Source organism: Mus caroli, unplaced genomic scaffold, assembly GCF_978045245.1.
Source record: "Mus caroli unplaced genomic scaffold, Mus_caroli_1 scaffold_1, whole genome shotgun sequence".
Lineage (NCBI taxonomy): Eukaryota > Metazoa > Chordata > Mammalia > Rodentia > Muridae > Mus > Mus caroli.
The window spans coordinates 163,581,522-163,593,861 of record NW_028227256.1 but is presented as its reverse complement, the minus strand read 5'-3'; the positions used below and the strand labels follow the sequence as shown (position 1 = coordinate 163,593,861).

Below are 12,340 nucleotides of genomic sequence, written 5' to 3'. Positions count from 1 at the left end.
AAAGCAAGGAGTTTCTAGGAGCAAGAGACTGGAGTAAGTTGGAAGAAGGACCAATCACAGAGCCCTCCTTCACCATTGAAAAGGTTGGCAGATAGATAGGAACCTATACCACTGCCAGCTTGGTGTCCAATTGCTGCAACTGATATTTAAATTCACATTACATTAAATTAAGAAGTCAGTTCTTTGGTCACCATGACATGCTTGGTAAGTTCATTTAGTCATGGATAGTGATGGTTACTGGGTTACCACAAGGTTCTGGCAAGCCATGCTTTCAGTTTCATTTGGTTGGGGGATTTTAAGTTCCCTCCCTGGTTTCTTCAGTGACCAACTGCACACTCAAGAAAGAGTATATTGTTCATAGATGTCATGGCTCTTGCCTGTAATTCCAACCCTTCAGAAGTAGAGGCTAGAAGGAATTCAAGGTCATTCTCAACTACGTAGCAGGCTTCAGGACAGCCTGAACTACAAGAGATCTTGTTTCACAAACAAACCAGAAAGGCACTTTACTTTTTTAGTATTTGTAGTTGGCATAGTTTTTCTTGCTGTGAGTTGTTTTATTTCAGTTTTATCAAATAAGACACAATAAATTACTTTAGTCTCCTTTTTTTAATTTGTTAAGGCTTACTTTTTTGACCTAAGGCTACTTTTGGAATATTCTGTACATATTTGTTAAGCCCATTCGATTTATGATGTAGTTTAAGTCTGTTTGACCTTTTAGATTGGACAACCTATTTAAAGATGAGAATTGAGTATTAAAGTAACCAATATTTATTTTGTCATAACCAATCAGCCCTTTTATACCCACTAGTGTTTATTTGATAAATTTGGGAGTTCCTTTATTCTATGCATGTATGTTTACAATTGTTGTATCTTCTTGGTGGAATGTTCCTTTAACTAGCATGTAATGGCCCTATTTGGAATTCTGGTTTGAAGTCTACTTTATCAGATGTCAGAACAGCTCCACCACGCTTAGTTTTTTATTCTGACTAGTTAACTTCCCTCCTATAACTCTCAGTCCTTATCTATCTAAGTGCACCAGGATGCTTCTTGGCAACAAAAGTTAGTCTGGTCTACTTTTGTTGGCGAGTTGAGGCCATTTCCATGTGAGGTTGATACACATTTAACTAATTTAATTGGTTGCTTCTCTAGTTGGTTGGATTGTTTGCCTTTCTTCCACGCTGGTAGGGGTTTTCTGGATTATTGTGTATTTTCCTTCCTTCTCTGTTTAACATTCCTCTAAGTATCGCTAGCTTGGTTGACACTGCCTTAGCTTCTGCTTAAACTAAAATGTCCTTATATTTTGCCTGTCTTAAAGAGTAGATTGCTCTATGGAACAGTCTTAGCTGCAGTTCATTGACTCTCAGTAGTTGTGCCATTCCATCCTTCCCTGGATTTTTAGGTTGCTGACAAGATGTCAGATATTATTCTGATGTCTTTGACTTTGTAGGTAAGTTAGCATTTTCACGCTTAATTTTGAAATACTGTTTGTTTTCTTGGTATTCTAGACATCTGACTATAAAAGTGGTGATGTATTTCTTCATTTCTGTTTCAGGTTCTAAATATCTCTTAACATTTGAGGGCTTCTTTCTTTATCTTGATTTGAGAAATTTCCACTATAATTTTGTAGATGAGATTCTCTGCCTTTATTATTTTTTTTAATTTAATTTAATTTTTTGTTTTTCAAAACAGGGTTTCTCTGTGTAGTCCTGGCTGTCCTGGAACTCAGTCTGTAGACTAGGCTGGCCTCGAACCCAGAAATCCGCCTGCCTCTGCCTCCCCAGTGCTGGGATCAAAGGCGTGCGCCACCAATTCTGCCTTTAATTTTTAATCTCAGTTCCTCCCTCTAAATTTGGTGTCCTACTAGTTGCCCAGGGTTGTTGGCTATTGGTTTATTGTGTGGGGTCTGTCTGTCTGTCCATCATTCTGTTGTGTCACCCTCCCCCAACCCCTGCCTCCCACATGCACATGCCACATTGGTGTTTAAACGTAGTGTTTCTTCAGTCTTGTCCTCTATTCCTCCATTCCTAGTCTTCCTTCTACTTGGTTGAGTCTACTGGTAATGTTTGGTTCGTTGGGTTTTTCACTTTTGACTTTTGTTTTTTTTTTTTTTTTTTTCCTGAACTGTTTCCCACACACTCCCTTTCTCTCCTGTGCTACTCACGTTCTCCTGTGTTTTGTTGAGGTTTTATGTTGCCAGCTCTCTGGAGATGGGACTTGATTGTGTCTTCCTTGAAGTCACGACCAATTTAACTAGTGAACTTTTGAAATTGTACTTATTTCACTATCTTTGAATTCAGTCATTGAGTTAGTTAAGATATTTTAGAGGAGTAATATTGCCTTGCTTTTTTCTACTTTTTGTGTTTCTAGGTTGTGATTTATGTATCTATTGTTTTAGACATCTCTTCAAGTTTTATTACAGAGTCTTAACTGCGCAGCCTACTCTTAGAAATGAATCCCCAGTATCAATTCAGTAAGGAAAAAACTGACGTGTAATAGCAACAACATCAGACTGTATAAAACACAGAAATACTCTCAAAGCTCAGTTAAAGCCCACCAGTCTGTAACCTCTGCACTAAGAATTATTCAGGATAAATGTGGGAATGATTAAGATAAGGAAAGGGGAAAAAGAATTGAAGAAGAATGTTGTGGGCAGGGAAGATCAGAAAAGATAAAATGAGAAATGAACAACAAAAATCCCCAAAATAAAAAATGCTACTTAAAGTATAGTAAAGAGCGGGAAATGGAAACTTGGGACAAAGGAAGAAGGAATTAAGTAAAAGAAAAATGTCTTTTAAGTGCCCACTTTTCTTACTCTCTAGCCTTCTTTTTCTCTCTCCCTTCCCCCTTCTCTCCATGTGGCCATGGCTGGTCTCCCTCTTTCTACCTTCTCTCTTTCTCTTGGCCTTTCTACAATAAAGCTCTAAAACCAAAAAAAAAAAAAGAAGAAGAAAGAAAGAAAGAAAGAGAAAAAAGAAAACTGTTTACCCAGCAGTGAAAGAAACCATATAGAGAATATTAGAAGAGCATGCAATGTAAAATACAAAGTAAAACATTCAGAATACAATAACATAAAGAGTGTAATAAAATGAAGGTACTAGATCCTCTAAAATTGAAGGTGACTGATTATATGTAGAGAGAGGTGCGGGGGTGGGGGGGAGTGGGGGGGGAGGTGTTGTGGAGGGGTCAGTCACGATGCGGTTTGTTCTTATCTTCTGTTTGGCTTACACTGGTACTGAGCAGGCTGGAAGGTATCTGCTAGAGTACCTTCTCCATACTTTCCCTTCTTTCATACCAGTGTCCCCATAGGGTCCATACTTAGCTTTGTAATCTGCGGACTTGATGAGTTCTACCACCTTCTAGAAACTTAGCAGTTCATACTCCCAGGTGAGCACTGCTCTGTTCTGAAGCATCTCCCAATTGGTGTGGTGGTATGGAAAGCCTTAACAGAAACGAACCTGTCTTTATACTTTGAAGACCTAGATAGTAATCACTTACTTGAAGCATGCAGTTGTGGATATCAGGTAAAACCTCTAGAACTTTAGAGTTTGGGGAATGTACAATAATAACTGGTGGATAGGTGGCCCCAGAAATTGGACACATCCCCTTGTGGACCTCAGGCTCAGGGCTGTGTTAAGATATGATCTACTTTAAGCAGTGGAGGTCAGCATTACCTTTCCCAGGCACTTTGCTATCTGAGCTGAGCCTCCTTCCACCTACATCTTTTGGCTTGTTAGTATTGCTTCTTTCCACTAATGCCCCGCAGGGATATGTCTGGCCCTGGGAGTTGTGGCAGATTATATCTTTGTCCCAATGCCAGGCCCCTGGTTTATCTTTTGAAGAAGCCATGTGTTTCCCCTCCCCTTCAAGGGATTAACATTTAATGACGGTTAAGATTTAGGAAAAATAGCTGAATAGTTCTCTTGTCAGTATTTGTTACATTTAGCCCTCATTACATTATTAACCTATATTAAATAAAGGTTAATATAGCATTTTAGGTGGCCTCCAATTTCACATAAAAAAGCGATCTCATAACTGAAAGGTAGATTAAATTTCCAATTTTAAAACTATATTTTTGTTACTGGAAGCAAAGAAGTTTCTGACTGTGTAAAATATACTCCATATATACCCATATGTTCCTTGTGCTTCTAGCAGGATGGGGATAGGAACAAGCAGCTGCACTGCACCTGTAGCACCTCGTAGTCCTGAGAATAGAAAGGGTATCTTGTTCTTAATAGATACTTTTTCCCAGGGCTTGGGCCTTTTGAACAAATTATTTTTGGTCTGTTGAAAGTGGAGAATTTTTGCAAATATTTCTAGGTTTAAAAAGAAAAGTGCAAAAATTTTTATTCTGAAGTAGTTTATGGTTTGTGTGATTCTGATGTTGCATCTGACACAGTAACAAATGCATTTTTATATTTGTAGAAAAATAATCTGGGGCCCCTAACATTGGGGAAAAAAACAAAACAAAAATAAATTGCATTAGAGTCTAATTTCTCAAAGGACTGATCTGTTTGAAAGCTACTGATGTTGTCTGGTAAGTGGTAATTGTGTGCTAAGACAAAACAGGTTTAAATGTAGTTAGAATTTTGAAAGATTATTTATAGTTAGTTAGCCAATAAATAAATAAATAAATAAATAAATAAATAAATAAATAAATAAAATAAGTGGGCAAAAGTAAATCTCCTTTAAAAAGTAGATTTGAGCAGGAGGAAAAAAGTGAAAGGAAATCCATGTCAGGCAGACCAACACTGAACAAGAATTTAAGTGAGCTCTGAATATAATACTCATGATAGAGATGTGAAAATACTGAAAAATCTTTCGTTTAGAGACAATTTGCCAAAGTTTGTCATTATTAAATTAATATTTCTCAATACAGTTATAAAATTTGATTCTTTATTTACAAATTTGTTTTGATTTAAAGGAAACAGTGAATGAGGGCTGGAGAGCTGCTCAGTGGTTAAGAGCACATGCTGCTCTTGCAGAGGCCCTGAGTTGGGTTCCCAGCACTCAGATAACATTCACAGCTCTCTGTAGCTCCAGTCTCAGGGGCTGCAGCTCCCTCTTCTGGCCTGTATGGGTACTACATGCACATAGTACCATATGTATATACATGCAGGCCAAGCACTCCTACACATAAAATGAAAAATAAATAAATCTTCAAGTAGTTAGTGTAACTGGGATAACCTCTGACACAGAATCCAAAAGCCTTACGTCTCATACCTTATGTCTTCTTGGGACCCCAGTTTGCTCCGGTTACTGGTTAATCACTTAGGTCATATTTTGCAAATAAGCATTGACTTGGATTCCTTGGTAATTGGATACAGGACGCTAAGTTACTATGCAGTTATACAGTTGAAATGTTTCTATATATTTTTTATATATTTTTTATAATTTTCTATATATTTCTATATTTTTTTTATATATACTCATTTCTACAGCAAGATCAGTCAGGTTCTTTTTTTTTCTTTAATGATCCTTTTCCATTTTACTTTTATCTAAAATGCTGCATAAATGAAATCATCGTAGTGTAGCCTTGGAGTCTCTCTGTGACCAAGCAGAGCAGAGTTGAGAATCAACTGTATTGTGTTTGTTGGTTCAGTTTCATTTCTTGTGTTGCCCACCGAATGTTAGAGACGTATAAAATGTAGTTTTGTAGTAAAGAGGAGGTATAGATTTATTGCTTCTATGCTTAAATGCAGTCAGAACTTAGTACTGAAGTCTGGGGAGGAATCCATTGTATACTGATATCCCCCCCCCCCCCCCCCCCGCTGCCTCTGAAGGGAAAAACAACTTTGTATGAGATGACTCTTCGATCCTTAAACCTCACAAAAATTCAAATCTTTCTTAGCTTGAATTGTACCTTGTAACTGGTGCTGTCCTTGGGCTCATCTCTCACTGTCTTCATTCTGTACCCAAAAATATTTTTTTCTTTTCCTGTCTTTTTTTTTTTTTTTTTTTTTAGGTAACTGTGTTTATGAATGGAACTTGCTTGTATTTTTTCATACTTATCTTTGTTAGGTTGTGGCATCAAGGCTATGCTACTTTACTTAATGAGATAGGAAGTTTTGTTTTGTTATACTGTTCTCTGGGGAAATATGTAAATGAGTTGAATTAGTTGTTCATTGAAATTTTGGAAGCATTTCTTGGTAAAGTTATTTAGAGAGAAGCATTCTCTTTGGGAGAGATTTTTTTTTTTTTTTTTTGGTTTTTCGAGACAGGGTTTCTCTGTGTAGCCCTGGCTGTCCTGGAGCTCACTTTGTAGACCAGGCTGGCCTCGAGCTCAGAAATCCGCCTGTCTCTGCCTCCCGAGTGCTGGGATTAAAGGCGTGCGCCATCACACCCGGCTGAGAGATTTTTTTTTTAATCTACTAATCCAATTTCTTTAAATGTCATAAGACTCTTGTATTTTCTATTTCTTCTTGAGTCAGTCTTGAAAAATGCTGTTTTTTAGAGAGTTTTCTCAATTTTATTAAGTTTTGGTCTTTTATCACTGTTTTTTCTTCAGATTAATTTTTCAGTGGTTTGATATTTTCCTATAGAATTGGACAGATTAAACTACCCCGTTCTTCCCTTAGCTCTTGGAAATACTAGAATCAAGAGTTTCCTGCCCACTTGCTTCTCTGCATGCATTATTTCTCTGTATGCATTGTTTCTCTGTATGTATTTGGATACAAGATTCAGAGTTCCAACCTGGTAGTGCTAGTCTGCAGAATCTTTGGCTCTGGCCAGCCATTTCTTGATGTACTCTAGACTACTTTGGTGCTTTTCAGGGTCTTTAGACCTTCATGTGTCTAATATTAATCTTCTTACATGATTCATTGGCCAAGAGCCCAATGAATAAAGTCCTGATTCCTTTTTCCAATGTTCCAGTTCTTCCAAGCATGTAAACTGAAGTATTATTTTGCCTCTGAACATCGCTCTCTCCTCATAATAGCTCATACCAAGTTCAGTTGGGTTGTTTGTGTCAGACCACCTTTCTTTGTTAGCCTAGTTTAGCAATAGTTTGTCTGTGTAATATATTTCTGCTCTCATCTCACAATGTCTCAAATATCTTATTAAGAGAAATTATCTGCTTTTGCATCTTACATTTCTGTATATATCTTAGTGGTTATCTTTGTATACTAATGGTCAGTCAGTTATAGGTACAAAAATCCACAAGTGAAGGCTCAGGAAAGCCAAGTTTGTTATACTCACAGGTCCAGGAGACAGGGAACATATGTGACACCCCTGGAAAAAGCAGATAGTTAGAAGTTTAAAGAAAAAAAAAAAAAACTAACAGACAAAAAACCAGGAGGGAAAAGCTTAGACCACAGAGTATTCACTGATCCTAGGAGAGGCAGTCGCTCTTCAGCTAGAAGGGTTTTGAGATGCCAATATATCATAATATTTTTATGGATTCAGATATTTACAGTATAACTACTATCCTACATCCCAACCCCTAAAAGACAAAAAGTCACATCAGTTCGACAGTATTAAGTGCTGATACTATTAACAGTAGTCAACTGCACTCAGGATGCTGGTGGAACTCAGTTCTCGAGATTTCAGTGCCTTGTAATTTATAAGGAGCTTCCTATCATTTTATATGAGAACTGAATGTAGAATCAATATGTGAATTTGAATGGACTCTATGCAAATTGGATGTGTAATGTTAAACACTGGCACTGGTTTAGAAATACTGTAGTTGGTTCTGATGGCACACATTTGTTATCCTAGCACTTGGGAAACTAAGGAAGGAAAGTCATGAGTTTGAGGCCAGTCTGGGTTCTTTGTGAGACCCTGTCAGGGGGTGGGGGTGGAGTGAAAGTATGAATCTCTACTTTTATATTCAGGAAATCATTACAACAACAAAAAACCAGAATTTTTTTATATAAAGTGTGATTTAACTATCAGACAGCCTCTTATTAAAGTGTTTCTATCAGTAGTAAATCCTTCTTGCTCCTCACAAAGTCAACAGTGAATTTCTTCTGTGCACATAAAATACTCAACTAAGTAGAACAAGAGTAGAAGACAGCCTGAGACCCTCTCTCGGGATAGTCTGTATCATCCTTTCCAACATTAAAATGATCTCTTCCTGAAAAACCACCAAATGCCATTGCCAGTTTTAACCTGCTTGTTCCAATCACTGTATCTCATACTGTGATCAGTAACACTTCTCTCCCACCCCATCCCCACCTCAAACAAGGTTTCTTTGTATAGCCTTGGCTGTACTGGAAGTCACTTTGTAAACCAGGCTGGCCTTAAACTCACAGAGATCTGCCTGACAGAGTCCTCCAAAGCATTAGGATGAAAGGCGTGTGACATTGCTGCCCAGCTCAGAAACTCTTAGAGTGGCCACTGTTTCAGTTTTGACCTGTTTTTTAAGCATTGTTGGTGTTCTACCTTTTGAAGAGAAATCACTGTCTTAGTTACTTCTCTACTGCCATGCTAAGACACCACGGCCAAGACAACTTACTGGAGAAAGTTATCGGGGTCTTATAGTTTCAGAATATGAGTTGTGGCCATCGTGAGCAGACAGGCATGATGCTATAGAAGCTGAGAGCTCACATCTTGAAATAATAACAATAACCATGAGCTGCTGAAGGGCTAACAGAGACTGGCATGGGATTTTGAAACCTCCGAGCTCATCCCAGTGGGTCACACATCTCCTCCAAAAAGGCCATACTTCCTTTCACCAACTAGGGACCAAGTATTCAAATACATAGGCCTATGGGGCCCTCTCATCCAAACTAGCACTCCCCCTACTGTATCTCCTTTTTATTTTAGTTAAATTTTTTCTTTATTTTAGAAAAATAATACATGTATATTATAAAATATCATCATATCCACTTCCTATTTTCCTCCATCTACTCCCCTTCTAACTTCATGGCTTCTTGGCAAGGGGTGGGGGTGGGGGTGTTTTGGTAAGTACAATTAGTGTTGTCCATATGTATATGGGTTTGGGGCACAGAAAATTTACTAGTAGGAACACCCTCAGAATAGATTGATCCTCCCTCCGACAGCAACTATCAACTGCCAGTGGCTCTTCATTAGAGGGATGGAGCCTGAATAATTCTTCTCTATTGTGCTAGAATTTTGACTGGCTTGACCTTGTGGATCTTAAGCAGGTCACTACAGGTACAAGTTCATGGCCATTTCACACACGGAAAACAACCTTTCACAGCACTTCTCCCCATCTTCTATCTCGTCTGTTCTTTCTGTCTCCTGTCCCTCAGAGTTTCTGGATCCCCTCCCATGGTGTCCAGTTTCCATTTTTCCAAATCTCGTCATCTCTTTGAAGATTTAGAAAAGTAATTGTTCAAGACAAGTTCCTAGTGATGTTGGTAACTGTAGCTGAATACTTTACTTCATTTGAATGTACTTTATTTAATAGTTATTTTGCTTACTTTCCAGGCACACAAACCAATGGCCTGGACTTTCAGAAACAGCCCGTGCCTGTTGGAGGAGCGATCTCCACAGCCCAGGCCCAGGCCTTCCTCGGACATCTTCACCAGGTAGACTGTTGACCAGCAGCCATAACTGAGAATGCTGTTAAACAAGGAGGCATGGCATGCTAGGGAGGTTATTTCAAGTCCTGTGTAACTCTTCTGCTCAATGATTCATGTGGAATTAATAGATTCTGCATAACTAGCTATTGATTCTATAACTGTGTGAACAAAAGAATTTTTTGTTGCATGGGACATAATATAACAGCGAGGTCACTTTTTTCTGTGAGCATGAGCTTGAGTCTGTGATGGCTTAGTGCTGCTAGTAAAACACCAGACTCACTTGAAATTAAGTAGTGACTACCACTACCATGAAACTATTGTCATTTAGGTAGCTAGTGATACCTACCACATGCCTCCCCTCCCCCAGTCTAAATCAGAGCATGAGTTCTGTTCATTTATGTTTTCATTCTTTTCACAAAAATGTCATTAGACTACCAAAACTTTTTTTTTTTTTTGGGAAAAAAAATTTTTTTTTTGCTCTTCTTGAAAATAGGTGAAATTCTAGGAAACTATCCTCAAATTTGTTTTTTAAGCGAAGTCAAGTTGGAATGAAGAATGTAGTTTCATTCTAATCCCAGGCACGGGAATGTGGGGCTGCTTCAGACTGTCTGCAGCAGGTGACTATGATTTGCCTTGGGCTTGAACAGAGGCATGGTTTTGCCAGCTGCAAATAGTTGTATAGACTGTATGATGTTTGAAATCCTGGAAAATTTTCAGAGGATATATGAATGTTAGAATCCCTATAGGTGGGTTAGTAGTTGTTGTTCAAGGGGGTTGATTGTGGTTTGTTAATAGCTCTGCTCAAAGAAGAAACAAGAGGAAAGATATTAAATTCAGGAATCAATCCCTGTCTGTCTCTGTGTGTGTGTGTCTCTCCCTCCCTCCCTCCCTCCCTCCCTCCCCCCCCCCCCTCTCTCTCTCTTTCTCTCTCTATCCCTCTCTCTCTCCTTGTGATTGGGGTAAAACCACAAGGGTAGGCAAAGGGTGGGAAAAAGAACTCACAAAGCAACAAAGACCAACCACACCATTTTGTTTCACCTTCCATTTATTCTAGTTTATAGTCTTCTCCCGTTTTAGTCTTTCAAGACATTAACCTTTGAGGGGCTGCAAGATAGAAGGAGAAAACAAACTCCCTCAATAAATAAATAAACGAATGAATAAATATTTAATTTTTAAAAAGACTGACATTTTTTAAGAGCACAAACCAAACATTCAAGAATGTCCCGAAATTTGGATTTGTGTGCTTTCTTGTCATGCTTAGATTATTTTAGAGTCACGTTATCCACTTGTGATAGGCTTACAATAGAAGAAACGTACTCTTCAGTGTGCTTGCAGCAGAATGCAAATCTCTCATGGTGACCTCACTGACTGTGCACACCTGTCATTTGTGTCAGAGAGCCTTCCCTGGGGACTTAACCTTTGTACCCTTCATAATCTCAGCCTCTGTGGAGAGAGAGTGGTGCACATGTAAACTCTTATTCTCATTTTGTCCTTAGTTAGATGATCTGATGGTGACTCTTTTCTAAATCAGTTTGCTATCATGATTGCCAAATGATAGTTTTCTAATTGCCTGTCTGTTCTTTAATATGACCATGATTTGAACTTTTCAAAATATGCATTAAATATTGAGACAGATTTTTTTCCCCATGTGGCTCATAGGATAAATTCTCTTAACTAATTCTTTTGTTCATAATAATAAAAACCATGCATGGGCATAGTTTGTTTGGGAGATATAAGTTATGTTTTAGACCCTAAGCAATTTATAACTACGAATAGAGTAGTTATAAATACACGAATAGAGTGTAAAATAAAGAGCAGCCACCCAGAGCAAATGGCATGCTGATTGATGGTGCGCGTTTAGGGATGGTACTAATTCAAAAGCAGTTCCTGCGGTTTTCAGTTGGAGGGGAATTATGAGCTTGTATGTAAAGTTTTAACCCCATAAAATAATATCTTTCAATGTTTAATTCTAAGTTGGTGGTATATCTTAGTATCTAAAGTATTTCTTGATACCACCTCTAGTGATAAATGAGAATACTTTAGTTTATTAGGTCCATTATTAACTACTTTCCTCTTAGGTCCAGTTAGCTGGGACAAGTTTACAGGCTGCTGCTCAGTCTTTAAATGTACAGGTAAGTTGGAATATGAGCAAATAGGTCGTATTTTCTATTTATTTTTCCAAAATTTCCTGTAATGAGCACATAATTTAGAAAAGAAACTACTTGTGATTGTTACTTTTTATTAATTTTATTGTTTTTATAATTTTTCTTGCTAAATCCAGGTGGTAATAGTTATTAATGGAAATCAGTTTAATCTGCTATATGTGTGAGCCAAAGGTGGACAAGCAAAGAAGTTGAGAATGAGGTTCTGGAACACACACTAAACCCAAAATGAAACAGTTTCTCGAGTATTATTCTGCTTTCCCAGACTGTGTGTCATTATTCAGGAAACACTGGCTAGAGAATCAGGGAGCTTGAGTTCAAGTCTCAATAACCTTTGGCAAGTTACAGCCTGCTGGAGCTCAGCTTTGTGTACCTGTATTTAAATAAAGACACCGATAGCATCTTCCCTGCTCTAAACAGAAGTCAAGTTAAAGGGCACTGGAGTCATCACCCAGTGGTTAAGAGCAGTATACATTGATTGATCTTACAGAGGACTCCAATTCAGTTCTCACGTCAGGGTACTTTGCACAACTCCATAACTTATGCTTCAGTCAGCTTTTCCTTGTAGTGTTTGGGAAACTAACTGTCCAGAAGGAAACACAGTATTCTAGAAGACTGATCTCAGTGATGCTGATGATTAAAGATTTGGGGTTGAACATTCTCTGAAATCTTGTGGAATATGGACCTAGTAAC

At 38.1% G+C, this 12,340-nt stretch overlaps 1 protein-coding gene across 12 annotated transcripts in view; it reads left to right on the top strand.

Moving 5' to 3' along the window:
* Pou2f1 (POU class 2 homeobox 1) overlaps positions 1–12,340 on the top strand; it is a 147,148-nt gene that overhangs the window by 78,371 nt on the left and 56,437 nt on the right. For all 12 annotated transcript variants that reach the window (XR_015048365.1, XR_003837230.2, XM_021167766.3 and 9 more), the window contains 2 exons: positions 9,391–9,491; positions 11,564–11,617. Coding sequence is in view for 10 of the 12 variants with exons in the window: in XM_021167766.3 (XP_021023425.1) it covers positions 9,391–9,491; positions 11,564–11,617 (155 nt within the window). In the remaining 2 variants the exon portion in view is untranslated. The remainder of the gene's footprint in view (positions 1–9,390; positions 9,492–11,563; positions 11,618–12,340) is intronic.